The sequence below is a fragment of the Amia ocellicauda genome, chromosome 16 (genome assembly GCF_036373705.1).
Source record: "Amia ocellicauda isolate fAmiCal2 chromosome 16, fAmiCal2.hap1, whole genome shotgun sequence".
Classification (NCBI taxonomy): Eukaryota; Metazoa; Chordata; class Actinopteri; order Amiiformes; family Amiidae; genus Amia; species Amia ocellicauda.
The window spans coordinates 17,248,270-17,275,429 of record NC_089865.1 but is presented as its reverse complement, the minus strand read 5'-3'; the positions used below and the strand labels follow the sequence as shown (position 1 = coordinate 17,275,429).

The following is a 27,160-nucleotide window of genomic DNA, read 5'->3' as shown; positions in this document are numbered from 1 at the left end:
GAAGGGGAGGTAAAATCTAAATTAGAATGCCAAATAAGTGCAATTGTTATGTCTTGGAAACACATAGCTTACATACGTTGTTTTCAACTTAAAACTTTTTTTTTTTACGATGCTATTCACAAAAATAATAAAATACCAAGAAACACGCAGTTTGGGCCTTTGACGTGACCTTTTGTACCTTCACCAGGAGGCTGCATCCCTTTCTGCAAACATTGCAAAGAATACGTTTTCAGTTTTATTATGAAGTGGCTATTATTAAGACCGTTAAGCCTCATATTTTACTCTAATAGCCCTTTCCCAACAAAGGTTAAAAAGTGTATCCCAAGCATTGGCAAGAATTAAAAAAAAAAAAAAAAAAATTAAAATTAAACTTATTCCAACACAACCTATAGAGCAACTTACACTCAATGTTTCATGAAATAGCAATCTGAAGACAATCAAATTCAAGTACTGGAAAATGTAAGAAAACATTGTGCTTATAAAAACCAAAATGTTATTTCCATACATATTGCTCTTTAATTCTTTATGGCATGTGTTGATTTATATTTCCTGGACCACAGTACTAAGATTAATATGTAATATATAACACGAAGGCAGTTTTCTGTTTTTGTTTTGTTTGTTTTTTTACGTTTTTTTTTTTTTTTTACAGACGTTTGTTCTATTTAAAAAACATGTACAATTTTACAAGGAAGAGAACAAAAACAAAACAACAACAATTGACTGGACTTGTCCTGCTGTTATGCTGCTGTTTGTAGAAAAATAAACATCCACATTGGCACTGACTGGCATCTCGGTCAGACTGAACTCATCAGCCCTAGAATTGGACATTTCTCAGTCCAGAGGTGTTTCCTGCCCAAAGAAACTCTGAGATTCTGCAACAGACATCTCCACTGCTCTTTGGGTAGAGATACACATTCCCCAGCATTGCCAATCTGAGACCTAAATCACATGTTAAAGTCTTAAAGATGATGTGTTAATAAAGACGGAACCTAATTAGGAGTTTGTGATGGTTTAGTGATTCATCCGAACTGGAAAACATGGTTAAGGCATGTAGGCATTTTACAACATGCTTCGAAAGGTTTGAATAGCTTCTTATTTAACACTTAAACACATTCCAGAGTCCAAACTGGTGTCATTATGTTGTTGGGTTAAGAGACCCATTCAACAAATTCATTACTTTGCCCTGCTTCACTGTAATAAGGCAATCACACATTTGAGCATACTATGATGGTTTGGCATATAGTACTGCTGTTGTATGTTGAATGTGATTATTGTATGAAGGCATGTGAATACTGTGCCATGGCCTCTCATTGCATATTATAAGACAAGGGAGGAAAAAAAACACCCAGAGCTGCTGTAGCATGATTGCCTTTTTATGGGATTGTTACCCTGATCCCCAAATACTGCAATTTCCTCGTGTTTACTGCACACGTGAGGATTACTCATTCGAGAGCAGGAATGACAAATAAGTTTACCCAAAATGCAGGCCCTGTGAACTTAATGCACTCCTTTAAAAGATAAATAGATCAATGACTGCACATGGATTGGGGTTTTATTCAGTTGCTTTATATGGCTCACCCCAGCTACATTAAAAACAGGGAAGGCCCTTCCCTCAACCTTGTCTTGACAAATAATTGGAAAGAAAGGAATAACACTGGAACAAGTGTTAAGATCTTACATGTATGTATATATATAGACAGACACACACACACACATACACACACACATACATATACATATATATATATATATATATATATACATATATACATATATATATATATATATATATATACGTATATATATATATATATATATATACACGTATATATATATATATATATATATACACGTATATATATATATATATATATATATATATATATATATATATATATATACACGTATATATATATATACGTATATATATATATATATATATATACGTATATATATATATATATATATATATATATATATATATATATATATATATATATATATATATACACACATATGTATATACATACAAATATATTCTCTTTCTGAAGAAGTGCTTCATAGCTTCATTCCTCTTCTGAAACTGGCACCTGCTTAGATTCCTCCAGCTTGGTTCTGCTTGACTGGACTGTGTGTGTGCTGTAGAGACGGGCAGTGTGGAGCCGATAGCCACCAGATCCCGGCCCCAGTTGTGACAGCCCAGGGAGATGGTTAGCTTATAGTCCTTTGCTGCTTGAGAACTGTATAGACGTCCTCCACTTTACTCAGTCTCTCAAAGAAAGGGATGAGATCAAGCAGCTCTGTATCGGACATGTCATCGAACCAAGAGGCTACGGGCACCTGAGAAGGACCAGAGAAAATGTATATTATGACCAAGTTTTAAATTGTAAAATCATTGAGAATTAATCTGGAGTTACAGGCTCTATTTAAGTGAAAGTTTGTAACAGAACAGAACAGCTATGATGTGGTAAACCATGTTTAAAAAGCATGAAGTGTCCTGTCCTGTCCCGGTATTGGCCACTAGTGGCCACCAAAGCTATTGATTGGGTGAATTACAAATGATGTAATAATAAAAGATTTCAGGATATCTTCAAATGACTTCCTGTATTTTGGCTGAGATTATCACTTCCTGTAACAGGACGTCATTTGCAGCTCTCTCTAAATGATTTCAAAATCTCTCTGAATTATCTTTTAAATTAGATATCTCTAACTGATTTGCAGATATCTTTAAATAATTGAGATATCTTGAAATATCTCAACAATATAATACACAGAAGCAGGAGTCTGTAAGGAAGGGAAGGGGCAATGAGACGGCCAACGATGAGGGAGTACGCACAGCATTGTCTGGGTGAAAGATGTAGGATGCAGGGGAGTTGTCCACAATGATGATCTTGTTGAGGTCCCTGCCCAGGCGGCTCAGGTCCTTGACATAGTTGCCCCGGTGGAACACACAGGACTCTCGGAACAGACGGCTCCGGAACGCCCCCCACTTGTCCAACAAATCTGCCACGGGGTCCGCATACTGTAATGAGTGACAGAGGAAGACACCGGATGAAAACCCCTACACCCACTTAGAAGTTGGACAACACACCAAAATAACACAATCGGAAGCCTTACGGTTTTGTTTTTATGGATGGGTCTTAGCATATTATATATATGTTGCCCATTTTGTATTTGCAATCTCCAATCCTCAGGCATCTTTAAAACTATACCTTAATGTTTCTTTGCTTTAAAAATGTAAACACAATCTATCAATGTTATATAGTTATAATTATTCTAGCTCTCTAGATGGTATATTCAATATTTTATATACACTTTTAATGTCAGTCATGGAACAAGAGGTGGCCTATCTTTCTTACCTTAGCTAAGCTCGCAGTGAACAGCACGCACTCAAATAACTCTCCCATACGTTTGAGAAACTCATCCACATGAGGTCGCTTCAACACATACACCTGTGTTCAAAATGACAAAACCAAAATCAAATGGCTGTTATTGGTTATAAAGGTAAATCCTATGCAGAAGACATTTTTGTTGGAGGAAGAGATAAGAATTGAAATGTCCTGAAATGCAGATCAAAGGATTTATTATAAAACACCCCCCCACACTGACTCACAAATTCAAGTTTTATTAATTTCAGTCTTCCCAAGAAATTGGAGATGTTGGTCTTGCTCCTGAACCAAGTTATCCACAATAGGCTTAATCTGAACAAGCCTATCCTGGATTACTTGAAACAGGCACAGGCCTAAAACCACAAGGTGTCTTCAGTCTTCTGATCCGTCAGGCCCAGGATTGTCGTTTCCCTTTAAAGGGCTCTTAAAGCACACTGCAAGAACTTCTGAACCAGAGACCTGCTAAACACTGAGATTAATGTTCAGACACTTCCAAGAACTAAGTCAGGAATTCATCGTGAGACTAAAATAGTAACCTGCTGCTGAAACTCATCAGCACTGGTCACGAGTCTGTCAGGTAACTCGCCTCTGTAAGGAAGCGAGTTAAAAACAACTAAACAATTTTTGCCATTCAGGCTCTTAAAGATACAACGAGAAGGACACAGAAATACTGGAGGGGATATCAAGTGCCATACCATGTTATACAGGAGTAATGGGGACACTATAATTATAAGACTTATAATGTGTGAAATGTTTTGCTTACCTGATGAACAGTCCCGTCAATTTCAACTGGAATGATAAAATCGGCATTGTTCACTGGCTGTTTACAAAAATGAAAAAAAATACAATTGAAATGTGACCTTCATAGCAGGTCAGTACCTTAACACTAACTTCAGGTCCAAATTGAAGAAAGAAAAGAAAAAAAAAAAAGATCTGAGAACTGAAATATTGAATTTATATTACTTAAGAGGTCTATGGAAATGTGCAATTCTTCTTCTGAAGTAATCCATAAAGACAAAAGAGAGCTACCACTATTACACTACTGTGGAAATCCATACCTCATGCTTCTACCTCTTTGGCAAACAAGTCTGATAACCCTCTACATTTTAGCAATTTATCATTGTGACTTTGTTAAATTGGTATCTTAGCTAATAATTCCTCAAAACAGCTTCATAGCTGCGCCAAAAGGGATGCACACAGCATCTCTTTAAATTGTTTTTCTCTATGACTATGTTTACATGGCTTGAACAAATAAAATAGTAAAGAATGACCTGTGACCATAAAATAAAACTAAAATTTCAAATTTTATACTACAGTTTAATAAATTATAAAACAAAGTATGATTGAATGACATTGAACAACTTTGGAGATAGATATTCATACATTGGGTTCAAAATTGTATAGATATTTGTCGAGTCATTCAAACACCTTTATTAGTCATGTCAGTGTCTGAAAGAGTGATTATGTTAAAATTATAGTAGGTGACTTCTAGTTTCCGAAAGATGTTATTATATCTGGAAGACATCCAACTTGTAAATACTAGGGTATTCACCGACTACGGATGAAGCGTACCAGGATTCATCCACATGACTCAGCTGCTTTGTGTGATCTGCTGTGTGTCTATGCACAAGTGGTACAAGAACCAGCATACTAGAAAATCTATGAGTGGCCGTAATTTAATAAGTCAATGGTGAAAGAACTGCGTTTTAAAGTGTTAATAGCATTTCCTGCCACAAACATCATAGTAAAGGTTGAGTTTTGAGACTCGTAATCAATGCCTTTCGATATCCAAGATAATGAAGGGTCTGCGCGATGAGGACTAGGGGGTCATCACTACCTGCAGTCACAGACTGTAGTAACATTACAGTATGTCCCACATGCGAGGTTTCATTGGTGCATGTGTGTACAAACTCATGATATCAGCAAATCAGCAGGAGGTTCATTAGACATTGTTGCATTTGTTGCAAGAAACAGGCACATACAGCTAGAAAATAAGGTTGAAATTAGCAATAATCTGAGACCCAGTCTGGGGTATGTTTTACAGTTCATTTGCAAATGGAACAATTAGAAATTTGTAATTTTCTATAAAAGAACACTTTCCCATTAGGTATGGTTTTCATTAATATTCTGCATAATACTGTGGTGGTGTGATGTATTTGTAATAAAACCCTGCACAATGACTAAAAGCAAAATAGCCTAATATTTTTATTTAAGTACAAGTCTGCTTCAATAACATTCACAATACATGGAGTAAATGCATCATTAATCAGAAAAGTGAAAATAAGGTGGATCTCGTTAATTTTTTTTTAAAAATGTTTTACCTTGAATGAACTATGCACTAGTGTTTCATCAAGATCAATAACCACACAGATCTTTCCCGAATCTTTAGATTTTATTTGGGGAAGTAGGGGCTTTACTGGTACCTGCAAAAAATAACAGAGAGGTTACTAAATAGAAGAATAAATACATATAACAATAATCAAACAAATAAACAAAGATAAAAATAGTTAAAGAATGTAATTTCTTCTCAATTTTATTAAACTGATCATGCTCAGAGTTAAACTAGTTAAATAATGGATAGTTGAATTTATTTGTTTATGCATGTAAGTATTTATTTATTTATTTATTAAAATAGAGTTTCAGCCAATACTATTATTAAAAATAATAATTTATATTATTTTCTGCATGACTTAATACAGAACAGTAAGTTATATATAAAAATAAATCAATCCTTTACTTCTGAATTCATACACTTGAAAAGAACCTAACCATACTCCTAAAGAAGTACAAAGGACGCCTTTTATATTTCAAAAATAAAAAGGGCAGGTTTTGACTGGGAATCATTTTGTTTGTGGGGAAGCTCTTCCTTCATTCCATTTATACATGAGAAATACACTTGAATTAATTTTAAAAACACAACCAATATTGTTTTTCTTTTCATAAACAGATTTTTCCAGAAGCGCTTTCACAGAAAAATAAATGACAATCTCGTACATGATAGATCAGCAGCAAAGATAACACGCAGAACATACATACATAGTATTCTGCCAAGCACATGACTTTAGTATGACTTTTTCTCATCTATCCACATCTCTGATAAAGTGAAGAGCTAAAAAAAGTATAAGATACCCATCATGTTTGTATCATGAAGGTGTGTGAAACAGTTTCGCTCTTCAGTGTATTGACAGTCATCCACGAGAGGGCAGAAGGGAGCTCTTTATTCCCAGTGCTAGCATTCCACAGACATGACAAGATCATGTGACCGCAAACTGCAGGCCGGGATTACATTACCCAGCACAAGAGACCAATCCTCCTGCTAACACCTACTATTCAATGCTTCCAAGTTAATAGATGTACAGTGCAACCTGGATAACTTGTTCTTTCAGATCTGACAAGCTCAGCAAAGGAAAAAACCTCATGATGTGAAGGCAGTTTGTGCTGCACCAACAGATGTGTTCATATAGAAATCACAAATAGGTTAGGAAGTTACTAAAAAAATAAAGAGTAACTTTCAAAGACAGGTTTAGTGCTATACTGCCTTTTAACTCACCGCAGTTATATGTTCTCCCATCAATCAGTATCAGTGTCATCTTTATTAACACCCCAGTTATGTACTACCTACCTTTAAATGTTTTTTCTGGAGTGTAATTTAACTCTTTCATGCTTGATGCTGATGGAGCTAAGTACTCCCAACAATGCATTTAAAACATGCGGAGAAAAATAATACTCTTTCCATCAGTGTTGTTCATTTCAATTGCATAACCGTAATACTACTATTCCAGGTGTTTATGGCATGTCATCTAAATAAAATGTGCAAAACTAATCAAAGAGCTGCTTTCACGACTTCTAAAAGCAAATAAAATACATTATGTTTTCATGTCTGCAATCTTTAATAAAGAAGAGGTAAATACCTGAAGCTGTTCTAGAGCAGGCTCACCATAAAGGAACGTAGAAACAATCTCAAGAAGTGTACAAACGGACATGACTGGATGGACATAACTGGTTTGTAGTTTGAGGTTCAGCATATCTTCTTCAAGAGATCTCAGGTTGTTATTTATTTCTGTGCCTCAGAGACGTAGCAAATATTTCCTAGCCTATATAATCACTAAAAAAAGCCATAGGAAGGCGTACATTTGAACTTGACACCTTGGACTTAATCAAATTAAATATCTGATCTGGCTGTGAATTTGTCAATTACAAATGTGAACCTTCTCTCAGTTTAATTTACGGTGAGAAGCTAAGTTATACTATTTATAAATCAAAACGCAACAGGATACAATTTCGTAATTTGCGGGTGGATCAAGGTTAAGTTGTGGGCTAGACTTTAGTGGCGTCTTACACATTGCATTCAATATCGATACCAGTGAGACCAGTTTAGACTTTACTACTTTTATTTTAAACGCAGTGTTGGATTCAGACTTGGACAAATCGGAAGTGTGACATGTGTCAAAACCAACAGAACAATCCGTGTCGAATGCTACTTCCTATGCATGGTTATAATCACAATTCCTTAAACATTAATCTGATGTGAATGTGAACAGTGGCATTTATGTGGAGGCTTACTTTTGAGACCGTTCCATTCTCCTCCACTAAGAGGGGGGCGTTGTTGTTGACGGGGACATGATCGGGCTCGTCGTGGCAGAAGCAGCAGAACAGACTTTGGAAGATGCCCCGACTGCGAGGCTTCTTTGAGGAGGAGGCATGAGCTGGAGAACCTGTGACAAGAAAACAAGAAACAAAGACACTTACTCCCTCAAGGTACTACTGTTCACCGTCAGTACAGAGGAATCACTCTCCCTGTCACTTTAAATGTCCACACTTTATACTAAAGTACTTACTTTAGATGTTACTTAACTATTTCATAATGGTTTCAAACTGGACACTTGCACAGATGATTAACCAATGCATACTCAAAAACGAATGGTGATCACATTACTGGATTAGATAATACAATACAATTGTTTAGATAATTAGATTAGATTAGTCTAAAAAGTAGTTTTAGATATGTATATAAATACACATATCTGTACATGTATATACATTCTTTGATTTAGTAGGTTTCATTCCATGGATTTTGTTTGTCTGGTTTACATTTTAATGAGACACAGGCTGTAAGATCTTAAGATTTACACATATAAAATTATTATTATTATTATTATTATTATTATTATTTTTATTTCTTGGCAGTTGCCCTTATCCAGGGCGTGCACAGATTGCACAGATTTTGTTCCTAGGTACATATCCTCTGATTGTGAACCCAAATATACATATCTTTAGTGGAAGATACTGTATTATGAATAGTAATAAAGGAGAAAAGCAATATGTTGTAATAGTCTACACTACAGGAAGGAACTGGTTTTGCCAGGTCATTCATGTTGTACTTTGTGTTTATTAAACCCAGTGCAAACAAGTATTTACTTCATCTAATCACAACATACATGAAATGTAACTTCTGGCCCCCAGATTGAGCTGGTTTGATGTCTTACTCATTCTAATTAAGATACTGCATTTGTCATTTACACTTGCCAGCAATCCATCATTCGGAAGGGCCTCTAAAAACTTTAACCCCATTAAATCTTTCTCCAGTTACTACTGCTTCTGCAGGTCAGCATGTTTTGGATCATTGACAGCTAAAAGTAGCTTTTCTTGCGCTTTTGGTGTCCTGTCATGACTTGGGTGCTATTCCAGTCCGGATGAATGACGGCAGTCTCATGTTAGGGTCCATCTTTGTAATTTGATCACTACTACAACTTAATGATATGTTGCACGCCCACAGCAAGAAACATGAAACTTTGTACAAACAAGCTATCAAGCTCACGGTGACATCATGTTAGGGTTTCACATGGAAAATAGTCAAGTAGACTGGCTGAATTTTAGACTGATCTGTAAATAAGTGAGGTTCCTGATTAAATCCAGTTTAAATACCGAACCAAGATCTAATACTAGCGCAAGGTGAATCAAACGCAAGATTTGCCGTGGACAATGACAGTCAGACTGAATGCTGTTCACATGAAAAGATAACAATAATTCGCTGCGCTGGGATTTATGGTTTTAATCTGAAACCACAAACCAAAACAAGTCATCATCTCATCATAAGAAGTTGAACAGAAGCTGAAAAGAAACTGGAAATCTTTAGGATGCCACAGTATGGATTAAAAACTCAATTTTAATACACTAGTGAATGTTCTGCCTCTCGGAGGTGTTCACATTAGGGGAAACATTAGGCAGATGCATCAATATTGAAAGGTGCAGGTAGGAAACTGAATGTGTCAGCTCTCTGCAACAAGGAGTAAGATACACAGGGGAGTAACTGCATGATTTATTTATTTTGCTATACTCTTACACTGGAGATCCTGGGGGGCCCTTGATAACTTACTGAGCTATAGCATGCAGTTAAACAGTGCATTTGAAGGGGCACATGTTAATTCCCCTGTGCTCTGTCAAATGTTTAAAACTGCAGAGGTATGGGGGAAACAGTTACAGTAAAATATATGGATGCAATACAGAACTGGAATTTGCTGGTATAACTATATGGAGACTACAGTGGAAATTAAAACAACCGATTACGGTACTGTACTAAAATCCTGGAGGTTTATCATTCTGATTGTGAACATAAGCAGCTCGATCACAACATGAGAAATAGGCCTATAGGCTCCCGAAAACAACATATAAGTGAACACTGAAGGCCAAGTACTGGGAAGAATATATTTTTGGCCAGTCAAAGAGAAACATTATCAATTATATTTATATACACTCTTATACTGACTTGAATACAAATAAAATAATCATCTTTAAGTTAGTCCTTATTCTGATTTACAGTTTCACATTGTAATCACAATTAGCTACCAAATGCATAATTCAATAACCAGGCATTGCTTTCTGCATCAATTAAAGATTTGACACATAACTTCCTTGAATAAAAATAAAATAATGTAAGTTACAAATGTGCACGGATTAACAGTGAAGACTGCCTGCTTCCTTATCTTCTGAACAAAGATGGACACAATAATATACAACACCACCAGACAGAGAATGTCCTGGAAAGGGCGTTTTGAAGGAATCTACCAAATCCCCTTAAACCAGAGAAACACAGGCCCCTGCTCCTGCCTCTCACTCTCTCTTCTCCCTCTCCTTCCCTCGCTTTTTTCTGGAATGCTGCCATGTCGCCGACCCACAGCCCTTTGCTGCCGAGTGCCCGGCCAAACCAAAATAAGAACAGGAAAAGCAAGGGAGTGAAGTAACAGTAGAACAGAATTTATAGTCAGAATGGAGTGTTCTTGCAGAGAGCTGCCACCAGAGGACTGCTACAAAGATTCGAATAATCAATAGTTCATATACTTAAACTCACTCTATCAACTAAGTATGCTGACAAAGAGTTTTTGACCAGCTTCAGAAACTAACAGAGGAGTGTGTTTCAGACTTGTGAAGTCAGCAGCTGTCTTTTGCCAAGAATCCAGATCATTTTAGTAGTGTCTACAATTGGAAGGGGAAAAACATAACAGGGCTCTCTCATCTCCTTTAATGTTGTGGAACAATTTATAATTAACCGTATTGTTCACAGGTGTGATCGCACCAGGTAACAGGTGGAGAGACCCTGGGTAGTTCCTGGCTCTCACTGTGCACCAGCTGTCATCTCCGCAGATGCACACTGAGCTACACTTAGTGCTTTTTCCATATTTCCAAGGAAACAAATACATAATTAAACTACAGAAACATCTTACACTGTTTGCCAAATTGGCATACAGTGATTTAAATGTTCCCTTGCAAACAAGATGTAATATCATAACAAGAAACTAAGAAATTAGCTTAGAAGAAGTATTTACAATCCCGTAAGGTTCTAGAGGGGTGTGGGAGTCTGGAATAACGTACCCAGACACAACAATGAAGCAAACATACTAGGATGAATACTTAAAAGTGTCTGTACACACTACTAATTTCTAATTTCATTAATTTAGTCATATGTTTATTTTTCCTTTTTCAAATTGTCAAAAGACTTCCGAGAAATATTATGTAAATTTGATTGTGTGTTTCAGTATTGTATAATTCGACTTATCAGAGCAATGATCATGAGAACAGACACAAACCACATCTCTACCCACCCACATAATGAACTTCCTCTTATAACCTACATTGGCTTCAACTGCAGACACATCAATGCCTATCTATCGACTCACCCGTGAGAGAGTTTACAGGGTAACGGCAGATCACAGTATGAAATGAAGCGTGCTAATAAAGTAAGATCTATCAGTTTAAGGAGGGGAACAAAGAAATTCTAAAGTGGGGTTTTCTGTCACTTCATTTTTATTACGTTTCCTCATTATAGATCACTTACAGATGTTTCTCCTTTTTATTAATAGATTAATGAGCTCTGCATTACTCTCAATTCTGGCGTTCTCTCTCTTTCCGGCTCTGTCAAGAACCTTGGTGTTACCCTGCACCCCACCCAGCCCTACTCTCAGCAGCTCATTTGCCTGGCACACTCCCGATATCTTTGTCTTGATTTTATTTTAATTCCAACTCTTCACAGTTCCTGCTGCGGGCTTCAGTTCTTTTAGTTTGGACTCTAGCAGCTCTCCCTTGGCTGGCCTCCCCACATCAGCAAACCAACCGCTCCAACTCTTCCAAATCTCTCCTTCGTGCCTGATAGTTTCAATAACAGGCGTCTCCGAATCAAAAGAAAAGCCCTTTACCCTACTTTGGCGTGCATCGTTCCAAATTATTATTTGTGTCCTTGCCCATCACTAACTAATCAGCAAGTCTTGGACGGCACCATCTCAAACCTATTCACACTTCACCTGTGGATCCTACAAGCGATCTCTATTCCATTTTCATCACCATTACTGCACTATTGCCACCTACAGAAGACCAAACCATCAGCAATTGCTTAATTCTGCAGTTTTCTACATATAATAAATAAGCGTAAGGAATTCAAATGTTCCACAATGGCTTCTTAACTCAATGCATATATTACTACTTGTGAGAATGCAACATCACACATAGGGTGAAGAATTCACAGAAGATTATTTTCTTTCTCAAAACATGTTAAAAATCCTGCCTTATGCACCAAATTGGAAACAGGCAAACGGCGTTGTTCAAGTTGACACTACAAACCTACACTGACGTGGGTTAGTGGAAGACAACAAGTGTAGGCGCTCTGAAAAAGACCCACAGCCAATCAGGACAATGCATCACACAGGGCCATTCCAGACTGTAAAGGGTGCACAAATAAAGGCAACCAGAGGACAAATAGAGCTCTGGCTGATAACATCTGGTCCTACAGGGAGCCACCCAGTGACAGAAGGTGCTGTTGTGTACTACAGTAAAAAGACAATCCCCTACAGACTCCACCTCCTCGACTCTCTATGGCATTTAGCCAAACTCGGCTTTCTACCTGACATTTCAAAGTGAGTTTCCGCGGGGCACAGGCAGCCTCCTGCGCTGCACACTGTAAGGCACAGCATGTTGGCTAAAACCAGTCTAAATGCCACTGGAGCACTGGAAACCACAATAATGTGTTCGGGAAATCTAAATATGTATCAAGTAATTTGTTACCTAAAACAAGTCACCAGTGTTATAGTCTAGGCGTTTTATTCTTCAATGTTGTTATGATCTATATAAACTGTAAACAGTTTTGTTGATGCCTTTTAACTGGCAAAGTGTGCCACACTTCTAAAATATGTATTAAACAATCAAACCCACAGTCTAATAAATTCCAAAATAAATCTTTTTAAGCACTATACATGTCCAGATACCTTTTCTACCTCCAAGATTGAAATACTTGGAATCTTAATTCTACTTTGGCAAGTATAGGCAAGCAGACAAAAGATACGCATCAAACGTCCCAGAAATTCAGTCACTTTTGCCCCTGGTTTTAAACAATCTTCTAAAAGTATGAACTGTTTAAATAACATAGAAGATTAAACAACACGGATTTAATGACAGGATTCACATAAACAAAACATTGTCAATTGGAAACTAAAATTGATTTCGTATCTCTGGCTGGTTTATGAAAGGATTAGCGATGTGGAATTCAGGTATCAGATGTACCAGAAAGGCCTTACTTGTCTACACAGTACAAAAGACAAGGCACCCAAACAGATAAAGTAGCAACTGATGTTCATCTCCGAAATATTTAGAAACTTTGCAGTTATTTTGTCTGATGAAACAATGTCAACGACAACCAAAATACAAGTTAACAAAATGAAAACAATTTGTTGTGCCATTGAAAAGACTAGTCCCACAATGTATTTTTATTATGTATACGTAGTGAAGAATTTGTATATATAAATATATATACAGCTCTGGAAAAGCTCCGAAATCCATGTTAAGTGGTCTCTTAATTTTTTCCAGAGGTGTATATAATTTCATGTTAACAACTGCTTAAAAAAATAAATAAACACTGCTTGGCAACAGTACTAATGAAGTTCTTGTTGCTGCTTACTCTTTGAATATGGTCAATTACCAGCTATGTTTACATTGGCTTTTGCAACGCAAATTGAATCATTCGTTTCTCAGGATCTTGATATCATAACACTGCTGCCAGAAGTGGCTGGGTCAAGTAAATATTTTATGCCATTATTGGTGACATAACAAAATCATGAAAACACTTGGATTCCTTTGAAAAAAACAGGATTAAAAAATCTTCAGAATCCTTTATTTCTCTTGAAAACCTTATAAATGCATAATAAACCGAAGACAAAATGTGTAACTGAAAGTGAAAGTGTGTTGATGATCTTTTGTAAACATAAAGATTGTGTATTCTAATAAAATTCTAGATAGCACAGGTGCCTGTAATTCATACAGAAGCAATCAAATGTCTTCAATAAATGGAAAAATTACAAAAAGTAGAGGTACTGCCTATTGAATTCATTGTTTTAGTATTTACACAAACTCACCTTGAGTCCTCTAGTCATAAAACACTGCAGAACCAACTGGTAGTCATGTTAGTTTCTGTAAAATTTTAATACAGAATCCAAACTGCCAGAACTCTAGAAGACTGAACTCTTAAAAAAAGGCCTCATTAAGAACATTGCAAATCAGTATAAACAGCAATTAAATAAGTATTTGCTTTCCAGAGCTAAAAGTCCCTGTTATAGCATGATTTAAAATAAAAACAAATAATCTGTCTTTTCCCAACCGAGTTCTCGAGTCATGTATGGGAATCGTAGCTTTAGAAGCAGACAGAACACTACAGTAGTTACAATAGCAAAATAAAACGTTCCATTCATCACCACTTCCTTACTACATTCAAACTGTGGCTATAGAAAAACAGACTGCACGCCAGAAGAAATAATGCCAACAACATACTGTGGTTGTCCAAGGCCTGTACAGAGCGCCATGCATGCAGTATTCTAGAAAGACAAGCTGTTACATTTGGCAAACTTGATTTATTTTGGTGTGCATGAAATTGATGCTTTTCTATGTCAAAGCATGTGAAAACTGCAGTGTAAATGTTGCTTTATGTGACCAAAAATGTTAACTTGGTTATAAATATCCCATAAAAACCATGTGAAATGTTTCTCTTGCTGGAAAAATACAAAGTGTGAAAATCAGAGCAAAGCATATGGCTCTTTCAAATAATTTGGAAGAACAGTGGTTTAAAGATACCCAAGTTATTAAAATTAAAATAATTAAATGGGTAAAAAGGAATCTTACTATAAATTGGCATTCATCTAGGGCATACAGTAATATATTATTCACCGCAACTAACTTATTCTACAATCATTCTGGTCTGAAACTGTTAAAATGTATTCAGTGACTGGATGCAATCTGATGTGCCTTGCTACTTCTCATGCTTCTCTGGGATGAACTGGCTGCTCCACTCGGCATTAATATATTTCAAATTATAGGAGAGTACAGAGCTATGGGCACATTTACTTCTGCTTTTAAATAAGTGAGAAAAAAATATATATTATAAGCTCACCAGTAAAACAACAACATGTATCTGCATGTCTTTATGAGTATGTTTGATGATCATAATGACTATGGTGATCATAAACCTTTTTTGATCGACTGCTGTTTATCCCATTTCCTTTTCCTTCCCAGTCCACAGGCTTGAACACTTTTGCTGCGATGAGTCTTGCAAAGATAGTGATTCCCCGACACGCTCCTTTGCAGATCTTGATTTTGTCTGTGTCTTGCTGAAGTGTGAATGTTGATGTGGTGTTGTTGGAGATATTTTGGATGAAACGTATGTATGTTTTCTCAACGTTTTCATTTCTAAGAGGACGGCTGGCCAAACAAGTACAGACTGAATGAAATGCTCTCTGCTCTCTTGTAGTCAATAAGCCCAGGAACTGGGAAGTTCATAACCTGAGTCTAGAATATAATCTTCTGAATCCTGCTTGTTCTCTTGGTCAGGTAGAATCCAGTGTGTCTTGAAGACGGCGTGCATGTGCTTTTGCCCCCCTCTCTTATATAATATCTGATTGATTATTGTTTGGCTATTAGATGAATCAGTGTCCTTTATAAAAAGCGGGTAAAGCTCTCAAGACTGCCATGCACAGAAATAGTTTTTGAACTAATGCTCATACAGCTAAACAGGAGGGTAACATAAAGAAGTTACGCCCGATGGATATTTATTAGCATATATGTTATTAACATCCAAATACACACATTTGAACTACAGTAAGAACTTGGGTCTCTTGATGAGTAGACTTCAAGTGCCTGTTTTCATGGGTCTCAGTTTCCTCAGCACACGATACAATGTTTCAGATAGAAAATATACAAGCTGTGCCCACTAAAGTCCCTAATATTATCAAAATGATTACATCCAGCCCCATGAATACTTTATAAGGACACTGGATGGGGAAATCTCTGTCCATAAACAGGTACATCTAGAGTAAATATTACAATAATGCCATTATGATTAGATTAAATGTCATACACCTGAATAAACTTTAAAAAAATGTAAATTATTGTTCTTGAAAAATTAAAGTAGACTGCATTTATCTGATAGAAAATCTACACTCACCTAAAGGATTATTAGGAACACCTGTTCAATTTCTCATTAATGCAATTATCTAACCAACCAATCACATGGCAGTTGCTTCAATGCATTTAGGGGTGTGGTCCTGGACAAGACAATCTCCTGAACTCCAAACTGAATGTCTGAATGGGAAAGAAAGGTGATTTAAGCAATTTTGAGCGTGGCATGGTTGTTGGTGCCAGACAGGCCGGTCTGAGTATTTCACAATCTGCTCAGTTACTGGGATTTTCACGCACAACCATTTCTAGGGTTTACAAAGAATGGTGTGAAAAGGGAAAAACATCCAGTATGCGGCAGTCCTGTGGGCGAAAATGCCTCGTTGATGCTAGAGGTCAGAGGAGAATGGGCCGACTGATTCAAGCTGATAGAAGAGCAACTTTGACTGAAAAAACCACTCGTTACAACCGAGGTATGCAGCAAAGCATTTGTGAAGCCACAACACGTACAACCTTGAGGCGGATGGGCTACAACAGCAGAAGACCCCACCGGGTACCACTCTTCTCCACTACAAATAGGAAAAAGAGGCTACAATTTGCACAAGCTCACCAAAATTGGACAGTTGAAGACTGGAAAAATGTTGCCTGGTCTGATGAGTCTCGATTTCTGTTGAGACATTCAGATGGTAGAGTCAGAATTTGGCGTAAACAGCATGAGAACATGGATCCATCATGCCTTGTTACCACTGTGCAGGCTGGTGGTGGTGGTGTAATGGTGTGGGGGATGTTTTCTTGGCACACTTTAGGCCCCTTAGTGCCAATTGGGCATCGTTTAAATGCCACGGCCTACCTGAGCATTGTTTCTGACCATGTCCATCCCTTTATGACCACCAGCAGGATAATGCACCATGTCACAAAGGTCAAATCATTTCAAATTGGTTTCTTGAACATGACAATGAGTTCACTGTACTAAACTGGCCCCCACAGTCACCAGATCTCAACCCAATAGAGCATCTTTGGGATGTGGTGGAACGGGAGCTTCGTGCCCTGGATGTGCATCCCACAAATCTCCATCAACTGCAAGATGCTATCCTATCAATATGGGCCAACATTTCTAAAGAATGCTTTCAGCACCTTGTTGAATCAATGCCACGTAGAATTAAGGCAGTTCTGAAGGCGAAAGGGGGTCAAACACAGTATTAGTATGGTGTTCCTAATAATCCTTTAGGTGAGTGTATATTAAAGACACACTACCTCTTGTGTATTAAACTTGTGTTTAATGGGGTAATCTAAGTTGCTTCATATATATTACTCCAATTCACTGAGTTTGCATGATCAAAGGCTAAGAGCACAACAGGCAGAAGTATTCTTTCCACACCTCCACGTGCAGGATAGCCTGTTGAGTCACAGTACTGCATGGATGGACCGACCTATTAGTTGGAAGAGAAGAATCTTATCAGGGAGTAATTGATGCTTTATTATTAATTTGGAATTGCAAATGATATGGATTTATTTTACCCTTCCAGTTTTGGAATCAGCAACTGTTAATCAGCTTGGCTCGCCCCTGCCAGCCTCACACCAGTAAGGGAGATCAATATAAATTAAATCAAGGAATTACCAGGGGTCTCTAGAGACAATTATATGTTAAGTACAAGTCAACATATCCATGTATGGAAAGATACAAATAAAAGACAATTAACACGCTTCCTCTGAAAGTGAGCTAACGGCTGTCTTCTCATTTTCACAAAGTCAAGCTGACCATTTCTGGACTATAGGGGCCATCCTGTGTTACCAAATGAGACAACCAAGAGCCTCCAGATACACATTTGAACAGGACTTGCTACAGTATGTGCTTTTCATGTCACAATGAATTTAAAGCATTAGCGTACCTGTGTGTAGCACATGCCAGCTGAGTTTAAGTCTCTTGCTTTATCTGTAGGTCCAGCTGTTGCTTCTAGAGCTATCCCTTCCTCTCTAGCAGACAGAAGCCTGTGACTAGAAGCCTGTTATAGGTCTTTTAACTCCTAAGCAATCAGATTTAGATTGAGATTATTGTCTTGAAATGAAAGATGTCCCACTGCAATAGCATGGCTGTTTTTAAAGGCATGTCAAGAAATCAGACGAATCATATGAAGACTAAAAGAATCCAATTACACTGCATTAACTTAATTAAAACACATCTGTTAAGAAATCAATGCGTGAGAATATAGGTGCGTCAGCTGTTTCTACACATTTCCAAGACTACTGTTGGGCTTTGTTTTTAACTTTAAATGAAATGGGAGGATCGATGTATCATGGTACTTTTTATTTCCTAGGTGACAATTCAAAGCTGATTTGGGTTACATGTTACGCATTTGATGTAAATCCACTTCAATATAGGGAAAGGCCCAACTCTCAGTGTTGTTTAAAGTAACAGTCAATACTTGTGTGAAACAGGATATGGGGGTGTAGGTGCATCCTATCCCAAGTATTGGAAGACTGGATACCATTTCTGGAGAACATCACTTTTGTATCACTGTGTGCTGAAATCAATTCCTTTCTATATATTTCAGAAGCAGAGGAGGACCTGAGACACTTCCATGGCCAGATAACCAGGTTACTAGATCAAACAGCTCCAATGTCTCGCTGTTTTTAAGTCTCTAAAACACTGTATGTGCCATAACAACGACAAAAAAAAACTTACTTCAAAGTCAAAGCATGTTTAATCCAGCACACAGGCATGTATGTGTTTGCACAGACTTTACAAAGTAATCATAATCCCGCTCACATTGCGGAAATTGACAGAATACCGTTGTGCGGACGAAACCAGAGCTCTGGATATCACGCAAACTGCACGACAACCTGTCACTGAAACGCTTGCATACTTTACGTACCCAGTCAAGAAACGTTAAATAGCGCCGTGAAAACTACCGTGCGCTCCGTGTTTCCCACACCAGTCTAACCGTGTTTCAAACAAGCGTTTCCCACTTCCCAATCAATAACCAATCGATAAGAAGCTTAATTAAAAATATAGATAAATAAATTAAATTAAACTGAAAGTTCTCAAAACAAGCTGGCAAGGAAAGCGACCAGACTGCCCGCTACAGGCCTACGGTGCCGTTTCTCGTACTGCGCAGAAGCCCGCAGTTCTGCGCGGCTCCACCAATGGCATCGGCGCGATTGTGCAGCTCTGCGCAACACGGCCGCCACCGACGTGTCCGGGCCCCGCCCCCTGCCTTCAAAAGTCACGGCATTAAAAGACATAAAAGCTAACTCCGGTAAAAGATATGTAACTCATCCAACTTGTAAAAGAGGCCAACAAGGCCCCGGGAGCGGCGTGCGGAGCCGAGAAGCCCCCTCTCAGTCACCTGCCTGGCGCAGTGGCGCCGCCGCCGCAAACTTTCCCAGCAGTTGTCAAAATACTTTTGCAACTGCTCATCATGTGCGAGCACGAATAGCAATGGCCAACCTGCGCTTTCAAACACATCGAGACTGTTTTCCAGATCCTCGGTGGCGACTTTCGGAAACACCGCCCCAAATAAACCAGATGTATCTTGACATGTGAGGCGCAAAAACAAGCCCGATGGCAGCCTCCATAACTTCACCCTTACCTTTCTCTCGCAGAGGAGTCTTCACCTCTTCATCTCTGCTTACTTGCGTGATTATAGACGTGGACTGGGTGTCCATTAGATCCGCAAGGCCAGTGGAGCTGCAGATTAAAGTTTATACTGTTATATATATATATATATATATTCTACTATTTACAAAAAGTTAAAACGGCAACCGCGCTTTGTTAATATTGCAACTTTGTAATCTATGCATATAGATCGGTGCGTGGTCGCCTGCATCGAGATGTCAAAAAGAAAAGAAAGGGAAAATAAAAAAAGAATAAAAAGGGGGGAGTTTCTCGCTGATAACTTTGTTACAACATGGAGTTTCTGCGGCGCTGCTCTCGATTTCAAGATACAAACATGGAACTTGGCAGTTTCAAGGCCTCCCCTCCCTCTTAAAGGGGCACCGGCGCCCAGGATGTGGGTTTGGGACCCGACCACAACAGAGAGAGACACATAGATGGATACATAGATAGATGGGTGCATAGAGAGTTACATCAAATAATAATAATTGTATGAAAACTGAGAATTAGAATTAGAAACGGGGGGGGGGTGTTGGGATGGCGTACGCAGGTGTCTGGTGCGGCGTGTGGCCTGGCGCTTGACGTTTAGGAAACTGGGCTAAGACTAATAAATGTACTGATTGAGCACAGTTTCATATCGTTGTCGCCCCCGGATGGCTCTTTCTGTTCTAGAGCCCAGTTGGAAGGAGGATGGGTTGGAGTAGCCTGTGTGTTTGGAAGGTGGGTGTATGTATAGTGGTTGTATATCATTGTGTAACTGTAGAGTAGTGTGTGTGAAGCGTTTGCTTCCAGGCGTACACACGCCAGCCGGCCTGCCAGCCGGCCCTGATCGCGCCCGGCCGGGCAGCATCCTCTGACAGAGGATGCTGCCTGGCCGGGCGCGATCAGGGCCGGCTGGCATGTGTCGGGCTCCCAGCAGAGGGGCATCTGTGCAGAAGGCGGAGCGCGGTCTGGAGCAGGCCTCCACGGGAAGCGGGGCACAATGCCGCCATTCACGGGGCGCCCGGACCCGACGGCCACGAAGACTCCTGGCCTCCCCGAGCCGAGCGCATTCCTGGAGATACGCTCTCAGGGCCCGGGAGCGAGACGGCCAGCGTAGGCCAGTCTGTTTACATGTTTGTTTGTGCCGTAACACATCAACAAACACATGTGAAGATATGGTTTTGGGCTGGTCATATTGCTGTTTTATGTATGCTTTGCCCTTATTATAATACTTAACATGCTACCATCCCTCTCTTTCTCTCTCTTTTTTAACCTAGGAAAACAAGTCTGCGCTGAATCTGTTGAGTCTGTTCCTGATGGTTTCAAGGACACAACAGAGGAAACAGAGAAACGTGGTAATGCCTAGAAAGAGGCACAAGAATCAGACAATACTCATTTGTATAGACTCCCAAAGCATCTCATTGCCAGTGTATACAGTGAGCTCCCTGTCATGCAACGCACAATGAAGAATGAAAATGTGGTTCGTAGGAGAATTTCAGACTCGCTTACCGAACTCACAGTGACGATAAAAACAACTCCCCCATATGTATGAGATGAATGGATCCAAGAACAAACCAAAGTATGCGACATCGCTGATAGAGCGAAAGTGTTGAAATGGCAAGGGGCCGGACACACTGCCAGAACAGACCAAAGGTGGGCAAGGGAAGCTTCTGAATGGATACCAGGAGATGAGAAAAGACGAGACGACCACATCAGAAATGGGAAGACGAAATCAAACGCTTTGCAGGTGTGACGTGGAAAATAGATATACACACCAAGTTAGTTAGGATTATGGTTTGTTTTTATTATTATAGTATCGCATGTTCAACATTCAATTCAAATGATTCAAATTCACACTGATGCCCTTGATATGCCAACCTTTCTTAGGTGCCTAGGGATTGTAGTAAAAGCTACATGTTTAATAATAATAATATAAACGGTAATGTATTACTTTTTACTCTTGTATACAGTTATGCATGTATACTTTTACCTGTCCGGCTCTTTCCCTGGGCAGAGTTTAAAGTACTAATACTAATGTAAGGCGTTTCTATTGAAAGGGAAAGTGACACACCTTTGGCCTTTCATTTAAAGCGGTGGGGTCCACAACTCGGTTCTGTTCTTTTTAAAGCGCTATCGTTCTGTACATGTGTGTGCAAACAACATACATGTACAGTGCTTTAAATATACCCGTTTAATAAAACAAAAAACATAATATTTAAAACATAAAATGATTTGCCTGTTTAAGGTGGATAAAACACTGCGCGCAAACAACGTTTTAAAGGCCTCCGCTGCGCTCGGCTCGGGTTTTACTCGGGTTTCTTTCAATGACGCCGAAATGCGTGTAATTCGTGTGAAAGTTACGGGGGTTGAAAGGTTTCAGTGTGATGGCTGGTTGGACGGACGCGAACACTTTTTGTAAAAGTTTCCTGCTAACTTTTTTGGCAAGGAGTAGTCGCAGAGGGGAGCCTTGAAACGGCCCAAAGGCGAAAGCCGGTTAGGGAGAGTCAAAAAAGTACAGTCCTCGTCACAGCGCACCGCAGGCCTGCGCATCCTCAAAACCCGCCAGGGCTAGTTAGCACAGCAAGACACTTATTAAGTAGCATGTTGATGAAATAGTCGATTTAATGTTGATTGATATGCATATTTACATTTCGTTAATTTATTAACAGAAAAACTAAAAAAAAAAAAAAAAAAAAAAAATGAAAATGTATTTGGTTAAGCGCCCTTCGCAAAATTGAAACTCAGAAAACAAATACAAAAAACACAATTTAACTAAAATTCTCAATATTTATGTGTGATGTGATTACCATCAAATTACACTTAATGTATATATGGTTGAGATTATACTGTAAAAATGTGTCTCATACTCATACAACCATATAATATCCCTTATGGTCTTGGCTACAATTGTACTGACCTCTAGTAGGAAGTAAGTGACCACAGATTCATTGCTTTTGTTTTCTGAAGTCACTCTGGTTATTGTGTGTCCTTCTCTGGGCTGATGGGCTTAATAGCTCTCTGTGTCTACCGCTTCAGAATAATGTAGTTTGATGAGTGTAGGGGTTGTACCACGGATGGACAGAAGGGGGCGCTATTGGTTGAGTTTTGTTAATGTCAAAATATGTAAGTTCTGTTACAAAATACACACGCATTACATAGTGTCAGTAACTACATTTCTGATTAGACTTGACTGCCCATTCGATTGTTCATTAAATGATGCAATGCCTCATGATTGGTACAGCTTTTGGGTTTAAATGTATTCATTTTGGTTACTATTTAAAGTGTTTTATGTTGCAAGCACTGGAGAAAGGTCCTGGACTTTATATGTGTGCTTTGTTTGTGTTTTCACCAGTGTGCTGATATAGGACCATCTGGGTTTCTCTGAAATGCTTTAGAAGAAAGGAATGAATCAGAGTGGAAGAGACACACGAGGATTGAAATTGAAAAGGCAGAAAAAGGAAGTGAGAAATTGAGAAAGAGCACAACATTTTATTAAATAAAACAGACAAAAGTCAACCAATAGGGAAGATGTTGTGTAGATTGTACCAATTAAGGTCACACTTCAAGTAGGCTGAGAGAGGATTCAATACAATGCACACCAGTTCTTTAGAGTGCAATGCCAGAGCAGAGCGGGAACGACTGGTAGACAGTTGTTACAAAATATATCATTACAGTGAAAGTGTCTTATAGGATACAGTCAGAAAGTAACACGTGGAAAGCTCAGTAGCCAATATACACTTCATCAGCAACACCAAAGAGACACTGAGATATCTGGCAGGGGGAGGGTTTGGCGATGGGGGTTGGTAGGTAGGGAGGGGTATTGTGTCAAGGTTTTTAATTCAGGACAATTTTATTTCATTACTTATGCACCCTGAAGAAACATCTTCTTTGGTTTTTGAGGCGCAAATGGGGGCCCACGGACACATGGGTGATGGATCCGGCCGGGGATGGAGCAGTCAGGGCAGCGAGGGAAGAGAGGACGAGGGCTGCTGGGAGAGGAGGGGAAGGGTACCAAGGCAGAGTTCTCCTCAGATGATGTCCACACGGGCAAAGGACTGATCCACCCCCAGATTGTTCTCAACAAAGATCTCATACTTCCCTGCGTCTGACGGCACAGCGTTTTTGATGGTCAGGCTTGTGGAGGTGTCTCCGATGTCGTAGAATACTCTGTAACACAAACCAGACAAGAAATACCTATTAGAGAATGACCTTTCTCATCTGGCCCTTGGTAGGTTCATCTATTGTCTTCCTGCGTACCACACGTGAATAAGAGCATCATTACCTATATTGAGACCTAGATTGGACGAGAGTGCGAGTCCTACCCACCTGTCATCTTCCTCAATGTCCTCTCCATCCTTTGCCCAGCCCACGTCAGGTGCCGGTTCCCCACTGATAGATGCTGTCAAGACCACTGTTGATCCCTTCTTTGCCTTCACGCTTTCTGGGCCTTTAGCAATCTTAGCAGGAACTGGGAACACATGTAAAAGTGTTCTAGTTAATTTCGGTACCTCCTCAAACATCTCTGCTCTGGATTCTCTAGAAACACTGATTACGAACAGGATCTGGTCCTGTGTGTGTTTTGCCTACTTTTTTTTCCAGGTGTCTGTGGTATCTTATCTTTGCAATTTACTCTTATCTGGAATTTTGCTATCTCAGATTAAACCCACTCACTTCAGGTTACGGAAGAATCATTAACAGAATCGGCTACATTTATCATTCAATGGTGATTCATTAGCTGCATCTTGGATTTCTTTTCTTGGTAATACCGTATGAAAATCCTGCGTACCTTCCACTAAGATGCGGGCCGAGTCATAGGCCTCCCCAAAGGTGTTCTTGACAGAGACGGTGTAGCGGCCCAGGTCCTCCAGCACCCCATCTCGCACCACCAGCGCCACCACATCCGGGTCTTCAAAGATGTACCGGTACTTGGGGCCGTCCTTGAGCTCCTTGCCATCCTTGGACCACACTATGAAGGGGTCAGGGAAAGCGCTCACTCTGCACTCCAGCTTGGCTGCGCTGCCCTCAATCAGGACCGCATCCTTCAGCTCCTGGAGGATCCTGGGGGGCCCTTTCTCGCGCAGCTCCTTACGGGACCTGCGCAGAGACTAGAGTGAATGAGAGGTCTGAACAGTGGCCATCCACACTCTCCACCCCCTCCTCCCTTTCCACACTCCTTCCAAACAAGTAATTCACTCTGTAAACACTGCAGCTGGGGTCAATTTGCAAAATATCGTGGTGTTGCGGATAACAGCACCCTTTCCTCCAGCTGTTGTCGTGAGTTACAGTACCTGTGCCCTCTGTATGAAGCCTGGATGCGGATAGCTGCCTCTTGAATTTGGGGGTCGTTGATGTCTAGGGTACATCCTGGAGGGGGAGGGGCCACCTTCTTGGCAGGCGCGGCTTTGGACATCTGAACAACACAAAGATGGGTGTAAAATTCCTGTGCGTTCGTCTTTGAGTGAGCTCAACATGCTTCATAGAACAGTTTTGTTTAATTCCTTCCAGTAATAGACTAAAAATTATACACCATTTGTACCCATCTTGTTAAGTAGTGGTAAAAATGTCTTTCCCTGAACAATGTCCATGTACTTTAGAGGTTTCCTCTTTAATAAGAGAGCTGTGCCGGAATCAATTATAGTAAGCGATAGTGAAACACATCAATCGATAGACATTCCCAAAGGCAAGGGTATCACTTGCAAGCTTGGTTAAGCAAACCATATATGTTTACTAAGTAAAACAAATGTAGCATGTTATTTATTGTAACCTTGATGTAAGAACATGTCAGCTGATTGTAAATGTATCAATAATACAAGTCAAACTGCTGGACCAGTAAAACACATTAACTCATAAAAGGCATCGCTTCAGGTTCAGATCTCAAAATCGGTCATTTCAGTCATTGCAATGTCTTTACAATTCACTTTCAGTGCCAATTTGTAATTCATTACAAAGTGAAGACACATACCTACTGTACCCTTCTCTGTGAGATAAGTTTGTAGAAAAACATAGTATTGTATTTGCATGCATAACAGTCCTGATCACCTGACTATTTAGAAAACAACATTAATCAGTGAGAAATTCAAAAATCAAGATGCCCAGATACTGTTAAGTAAATGGTTTTATTCACTTTAACATTTCTGATAGAAAATGCGAACCTTTCCGTTTATTGTTTTATTTTGTTTTTTTTCCCCAAGCATTCCAGCATTATCCTATAATCTTTGAAATCATGCGTTGACTTTTCTAGTTGGGTCTCCTTGATGACACAACAAAACCAGTGACATTCCTTGCATTTCTCAGTCAGTCCTCACCACATTTGTATATATAAACTCATCTATATCTCGTGCTTTACAGGGATACCATGATATTCTTCTCCCCAAGAACAGCACATTTGCACAAGGGGTCTCTGTAATTAAATAAATAGCAAGACTTACCCTGGTGAGGCACGTTCACCAGTCCTGGACTAGTGGTCCACTCACTCTCCGAGCGTGAGAGATCCGGCTTTATAAACGGGGCTCCTGGGGGACTTCTCCCCGGCAGAGTATTGCGGGAGGAGGGCTCCACATTCCAAGGCAGTGCCTGCCCATCTTTGGACCATCTTAAGAGGTTGCATCAATCGTGAAGTTGATTAAAGATGGCCAAAAGCCAGTCTCCGCTCTTCAGTCTTTGCACTGCAGACCTCAAGGCCTTATATAGCCTTCAGACTAAATACCCCTGAGGTGTTTTGGGGAGCACTAATAGTCCTGTGCTGTGCCATCAAATGCCACATCTTTCAGGACTGAGGAATGGGGTGAAACGTGAGTGCTCCCCAGTGAGGCAGAAAGCAGGTGCACTCTGATGGGGCTTGGAAACAGTGCAGCTGGATTTACAATGCAGACATATTCCTGTAATGTGCCTTTCTGTAATGATTTTCTTTCCCCATCCGGTTATTCCACAGCTATTGCTTTAGTACATTTCCCCTCTTGTCATGGCTAATATCTCTGGACCCATCAGTTTGCAGCACTGCTGTCGTGGGACAAATTTGGGTAATAGGCTTGTTTGGATTAAATTTATGGGGCTTGTAAATGATCCATCAATCTCTATGAGTAATAGTATGTCAATGACCACGTGTACGTATATGTGTATTTATGTATTAGATATCCTTCAAGGACCATATAAGGTAGTTATAAATCTTACTATATCATGCATTTACAGCCAAAACAAATCTTAGTGCATAATTATTGCACCACAACATTAGGAAATGCAGTTTGCTATGTAT

The 27,160-nt window shown here is 39.4% G+C and overlaps 2 protein-coding genes and 1 long non-coding RNA gene across 3 annotated transcripts; 1 reads left to right on the top strand and 2 right to left on the bottom strand.

Annotated features, from left to right (window-relative positions):
* Positions 1–2,006: 2,006 nt before the first annotated feature.
* ctdsp1 (CTD (carboxy-terminal domain, RNA polymerase II, polypeptide A) small phosphatase 1) lies at positions 2,007–20,258 on the bottom strand. Its single transcript, XM_066688407.1, has 7 exons — positions 19,904–20,258; positions 7,953–8,104; positions 5,711–5,812; positions 4,153–4,209; positions 3,360–3,452; positions 2,837–3,022; positions 2,007–2,340 (listed from the first exon to the last, which is right to left on the bottom strand). Exons 1-7 carry the CDS (start codon positions 19,977–19,979, stop codon positions 2,212–2,214), a joined length of 795 nt encoding a protein of 264 aa, XP_066544504.1. The 5' UTR covers positions 19,980–20,258; the 3' UTR covers positions 2,007–2,211.
* Positions 8,061–23,140, top strand: LOC136711852 (uncharacterized). Its single transcript, XR_010804784.1, has 3 exons — positions 8,061–8,147; positions 18,866–18,908; positions 21,186–23,140. It is a non-coding gene; the product is annotated as an uncharacterized LOC136711852 (long non-coding RNA).
* Positions 23,141–23,382: 242 nt separating this feature from the next.
* Positions 23,383–26,418, bottom strand: LOC136711851 (SPEG neighbor protein-like). Its single transcript, XM_066688408.1, has 5 exons — positions 26,337–26,418; positions 25,197–25,318; positions 24,695–25,002; positions 24,235–24,376; positions 23,383–24,075 (listed from the first exon to the last, which is right to left on the bottom strand). Exons 2-5 carry the CDS (start codon positions 25,316–25,318, stop codon positions 23,937–23,939), a joined length of 711 nt encoding a protein of 236 aa, XP_066544505.1. The 5' UTR covers positions 26,337–26,418; the 3' UTR covers positions 23,383–23,936.
* Positions 26,419–27,160: the final 742 nt, after the last annotated feature.